This window comes from Crocuta crocuta, unplaced genomic scaffold (assembly GCF_008692635.1).
Source record: "Crocuta crocuta isolate KB4526 unplaced genomic scaffold, BGI_CrCroc_1.0 scaffold36, whole genome shotgun sequence".
Taxonomy (NCBI): domain Eukaryota; kingdom Metazoa; phylum Chordata; class Mammalia; order Carnivora; family Hyaenidae; genus Crocuta; species Crocuta crocuta.
Genome location: NW_027532203.1, coordinates 17981216 through 17987215, shown reverse-complemented (window position 1 = coordinate 17987215; position 6000 = coordinate 17981216). Strand labels below are relative to the sequence as shown.

Below are 6000 nucleotides of genomic sequence, written 5' to 3'. Positions count from 1 at the left end.
TTGAACACCATTCCACCTAAAGTCCAACATTTTAATCTTTCTTCAAACTCCTTAAGATTTTACCCGAGAGAAAACTTGTTTTACACCAAGAGTTATATGGTTCAACATACTTACACTTACAACCCTCGCCTAATCACAGGATTTTCATCCCAGCTTTCCTGAAGCACATTAAAAGATAAATGCCACATAACCTGAATTTAGCTCTATTATTTTCACTTATAATTATCCTATGACACGTCAAGTATTTTTACCTTCTGGGCAGAAATGGAAATAAAATCCTAAAGCAGCTCGCCTAAGGGTCAGAAAGTTAGTGGATGCAAGCAGAGCTTAGCAGTAAAGCTATATTCAGCACCGCTTACAGTGTCAAGAGTCACCAAAGCCAAGAAAAGCCTGTAACATTTCTATATATGAATAAAGATCAAAACTACAGGTTGCCGCAGTCTAAGAGGAGACTAGAAGCTGCAGTTCTTTTCCTGCAAGATACTCCACATAATCACTAGTTGGCTGACATCTAAGTAACAGCTAACACAACCTCTGCTGAAACTGTATTACACTTGGTTAAGCAGAAATCTGGGCAAGCAAAATAAACTGCTAACAAGTCAGGGTCTCAGTAAAAGTATTTGGTGACCATACTAAAAAAACAAAAAACAACAGCAACAACAACAACAAAAAAAAAAAGAGAGAAAGAAAAAGAAAAAAAGAAACTATAATGGCTTAATGATCATGCTGTTATCATAAGGCAAAAGCATAAAGTACTCACCTTCAAAGATACATACTAAAAGCCCAATTTTAAGATTATAAACTTAAAAATGTATTTTCAAAAACATTAGTCACCTGTATAAATTAAAATTTTATATGTAATTTCAGTGTAAAGCACCAAAAATGAACACTAAAACTGTTCTCATAAAATAGTAAAAGGAAACAAAGCACAACTATAAAAGCACAGAGGTACTGGTTACAAGAACCAAGTAAATAAACGAACTTCTACGAATATTTCCATTTATCTTATAAAACTCTGTAAACGGGGGAGGGGGAGTCTAAGGATCTACAGAGTAGCAAAATGGTAACAAATATACATCATTTATTTATTAACAAATTATACCACACAAATACGTTTTCTAGCTGATTACAGAGTGAACAGAAACTGCATCTGTATTTCGAGCAGCAACAGAAAATTTTACCAGGAAGAAATTCCCTATCTGAACCAACGGACTGTAACATGGACTGGAGAGCTGATGACTAAGAAGGTAAAATGGCTACCACAGCGCAACCAGGGCAGGGAGACGCAGGTTTGTTTCCACGCTTTTAATGGGAAGCAGTTCTCCAAAACGGGTAACACATTAAGTAAAGGGATGATGTAGCCAAAGGGGGATGATATAAGAAAATCACATGAAATCAAATCTGTTTACAAAGAGAGCAGTGGCCCTGAAAACTTAAGGAGGTGTTAAGAAACAAAAACAAACAACATCAACAACAACAAAACAAACCCAAGCAGCACCGACAAGTCCGCTTCCCAGAGTTACATCAATCCTGAAGTAATGCCACGGTGTCCCTATTCTACCCGACGGGGGGAGACTCTTCATCTGGGCACTTTGGTTTGAGAAATCAGTTAGATTAAGTCATTTTTAAAAAGGGTTTTATTTTTAAAATAGATACAGTTAGGGAGAGAAAGCTAAACATGAAGTATTAATTCCTTGAGAACTCAAAAATTTAGGAAGCCAAATTTAACAAAGGGAAATAGAAAATGGGGATAGAAATGTTCCTCTAAGTGTAAAACTCCATCTTGATTTAAAAACAAGCCCACTCTAAATGAGTGGTTTTCAAAGTGGGCTACAAACCCATCTTCCCCAAACCTTCCTTACTCAAATTCAAACAAAACATTTCTAATTGTTTGTCCTTCATGGTATCAGTTAAGACTGCCTTTTTTAAAAAGTGAAAGGAAATCTGATGCAGTACCCATGCTTTGCTATTGTTTGTGTTTCCCTTAAGTTTGAAAATCATCACAGACGCTGAAATTATAACTGGTAAGAAATAAGACCAGGGTCCTATAACATATTTGCATTCTTAGTGTTAGTAAAATCTGAAAACTTTCAAAGATTTGTATATTATTCTATAAAACAAATAAGCAAAAGAAGTTCCTTGGAAAAGAAACTCTGTTATTCCCGTCTCCCCCAAATCTGGTCTTCTGCTGCCTCAAAGCTTTCAATGTTTCTGATCAGTGTGAACAAAATCCTAATGAACATTCTAGCCACATGTTACTCCAAAAACATTTCACTCAACATTTAACGGCTGCATAGAATTTCTTTTTCGAGAAGGCAAGCCCAATTTTATAGATATCTCTAGAATGAGCATGTACAATTACCAAAAATAACACACGCTCTGTCAGGGCAGAATCTGCATAGTGTTCTTCAGCACTATCACTGAGAAAGAGCAGTCAAATCCCAGAATTTCCCTCTGCAACTGCTAGCAAACAACATCAGAGTGTCAGTGACAACCAGAGAAAAATACATAACACTAGCCATTTTTCTTTGATGGCATCAGGAACAAAAGAGAACTGCAGGAAGAACAGAGGAACCCAAGCTCTGGCCACTTATCAGTGTTTCATAACTTCAATGAAATGGAACAAATCTCCGTGGAAAGGACTCATTCAGCAAACATGACTTCCTTCCATGTATTTTTCCTTCACATCAGGTTAAACAAAACTTGCTATCATTTTAGAATCACTGATTACATCTTTTTAGTTAGAAAAAAAGTTTACTTGAATATTTACATAATTTTATTGCTGTTTATTACAACAAAAAAATTTGTAACTGATGTGTACGCAGAATCCATCCAGTAACACATGAAACTGAAATCCATCTCTCGAGAAGGTACAGTTATGGCCAAATGTATCTGATGCTCAGAGTATAGCATGAGTAAGAAAAATTCTTGCATGTCATTTGGTTCTTGCTGTAGTCATCTGTGTCCATCTCAGAAAGCAAAAGAATCCATTTGACGTTTTAATAAATATCAAAGTAACTGTTACAAAAAAAAAAAATAGCTTCCACGGACCAGAGATCCAAGAAAGAACAGTTTTGATGAATGATTCCTAGAATCGAGGGAGTCCTCCTTTAGTCCAATGAGATGATGTCAGGAATGTTACTTCCACTGCTGGTTATGACCCCTGTCTCACTCCTGCTGCTGGATGAACTAACATGAGTACTGCTTTCATGGGGGCTGGTGGTGGTGACAGACGTACTGCTTGCTGTTAAGGGTGAGGTGAGACTATCCAAAAACATAGGAGGACAGTACTGCTTGAAACAAACAATGATGCCGATGAGGAAGAGGCTACATTGGTTTTAAATAAAGAGACTAGAAATTGTTAGATATGCATAAGTGATAGCCACATATTTAAATCCCAGTGGGATTTAGAATTTCTCAAAACTTTACATCTTCGGATGGAAGGTGGTCTGAATTTAGCTATTTTACTGTTTAGTGAGTGCACCATATTTCTGATCCTCTGAAATCTTGCAGAATTTGTAGACCAAGTATACAGGTATAAGTACAAAATGTCAATCATATTTAAAATTATTTAATAGTAAATATTGGCCCTCCCATTATGACTCATACTTAACCTCAAAAAGAATTTGCTCACTAAATGCATTTACACCAGCTTTAAATCACATCATAAAGGCTAACAAATATTAGCAAAAATGCTAATACAAAATTCAATAATGCTTTCAATATTTAGTATCAATCAGACTCTTTAGGAAGAATTTTAAGACTGATCAACTTGACAGTATCATTTGAATCCTTTCGACCTAGATGAAATGATAGCTGTGTAATCAAGAGGAGAGCATTCATTCTAAAACAGAGACCATACGGTAGCGGACTACCGCAGGATGCTCAGAACAGAGTTATCCCATGTAATCACAAAATCCTGGAATAAATCTTAATGCAGATCTAATCTTCCTTGTGGGACTTGATACCCCCCACTTCAAGAATTCATATTTCAAGTTTCCTTACCATCTTTTGATCACTGACTCTCAAATTCAAATCTGAGTTCTTAAAACTCTAATATTGTCCAAGAGTAGAGAGACAAGAGCTAACAGCTTTATGTCGCCACAAAAATATTTTATGTGAGAAACAGCAGCACTGATTTTAGTAAAATAAGTGAAGACCCACTATATACAAGAGGAGGAGTCCTAAAAATGTGTCTTTAGATCGACTATTTGAAAAAAGATCTGTAAGATTATTCAATGTTATCAATTCTATAAAGTATTCCAGCCTATCACTAGAGACACTAAGTTACCAAACAGCAATTTAAAACTGAAGTTTTTTCTACTACTTGATCTTCTAAAAAAAAATCTTAAAATGGCAACAACAGCCTCAGGCTTAAGCTGCCAATCAGTCGAAGACCAACGACTAAAATTTAGGCTGCCTGACAAAAAAAGTAGTTTGCTGTTTAGGATGGATAATCGTCTTGGTTTATCAATAAAATAAATGTATACACAAAGATCAAAGGGATATCGGTTAAGGGGGGAGAGCTTCTCAGGACCTCTAAAGAGAGTAGACTTCTAAGGCATTAACCTTCTTTAAAATCGAATCAATTCTAATTTTCCACTAAACAATCTGGAAAAAAGCCCAGAAACTTACATTTTATATTTTCTCTCAGGCAGGTTCTGACTGCCTAGTAGTAAAAAGGTACTTACTCTCTTCAATTTTAAGATGAATGCTGGATACCACAATCCTACTATCAATAGGCCCTACGAATTCTTGTCATACTCAGGTTGCAGCCATTTTGCCTCTAACTGTGTAACCATCATGTGGAACGGCACATATCTGCGCAAAGATAACAGGGCCTAAGGGGGTACTATGGAGGTAAAGGAGGGCAAATCTAAGGATTTTAAGGAAAACAGAAGGCACAACCTTACCCTTCTACTACTGCCTTATCAAATAAGTTAGCCTGACACTAAGCATGCCAAATAGCACTATGAAATCAAAATCCTTTGGGTTCTAAGATCATTTTTTATAAGGATGATTCTCTCATAAGACTGAGTAATGTATTTCAAGCCTGAAGAATCCATCTCCTAGAAAGATATAGATACTTTTGCTATAGAATCTACTTATGTAACAAAGTCAACTCAGGGCGAGAAGAAATTCCTCACTCTGAACATGTTACCCTGGGCCCAAATTTCCAGTGCTGTTTGCATGGTCAGAAACAGAGTATGGACACACGAGGCCAGTAGAAGACTTGAAGTTAGTGGCCTCTGCAGCCTATGAAGCGGTGGTCTGTGGGTCTTTCTCGAGGCCCTCCCTACTCATAACAATTCTCTCAAAGTCTCTCTCTGCTTCACTTTCCCCATCTGCTTTCCCCATGCCTTTCTCCTCTCCCTCTGTTCCTTCTGCCTCTGATATATATGCCTGCCAGTCCACATTTACTGCGAAGTCTTCCTACTGGGACTCTGGGATCCTCAAGTTTCTTAATGCTGACAGAGAAAACCGGAATGATCGATTTATAGCAACTTTAGATTGGGGGCATCCCCAAAGTCTGTATCTGACAGCCTTTAAAAACAAGGAAGAATCAAGCTAATGATTCAAGCCTGTTGCATCAGCTTTTGCTAATTTCTACACATAGAAGGAGTGCTTCACAGATGAGCTCGGTGAAATTTTAACTTCTAGTCATTAGCACTGCTTCCCCTCACTTTAATCATCTAATGCTTGTAAAAATGCTGATTATAAAAACTAAATATAACTAAAAACTCAGGTATTAAGTCAAAGTATCATCAATTTAAAAAAACAGCAGCTTTAGTCCTCCAAATAAAATTGTGAAATATTTATATAGTAATTCCTTTCCATCAAGTTAAGTAACTGCAAGTTGACTGTCCTGATTTTATGCAACTGGTCATTTTTATTTTTAGTTAGTATGACATAACCAACAATCAAATACAAATTAGTTGCTTAAATTCAGGATACATACCTGGGGATCAACTGGAATAAGGGAAAGAAAATCCAAACCTA

At 36.6% G+C, this 6000-nt stretch overlaps 1 protein-coding gene across 3 annotated transcripts in view; it reads right to left on the bottom strand.

The window, feature by feature from the left end:
* Positions 1-1619: 1619 nt before the first annotated feature.
* The window catches only part of PIAS2 (protein inhibitor of activated STAT 2), a 63138-nt gene continuing 58757 nt past the window's right edge, over positions 1620-6000 (bottom strand). The window contains exons 12-13 of one of the 3 annotated variants that reach the window (XM_077777697.1): positions 5960-5997; positions 1620-3293 (exon numbers count right to left, since the gene is read on the bottom strand). In XM_077777697.1, coding sequence (XP_077633823.1) covers positions 3111-3293; positions 5960-5997 — 221 coding nt within the window. In that variant the 3' untranslated portion in view covers positions 1620-3110. Of the gene's footprint in view, positions 3328-5959; positions 5998-6000 lie in introns of all 3 variants that reach the window. The other 2 variants (XM_077777698.1, XM_077777699.1) reach the window with 2 other exon arrangements.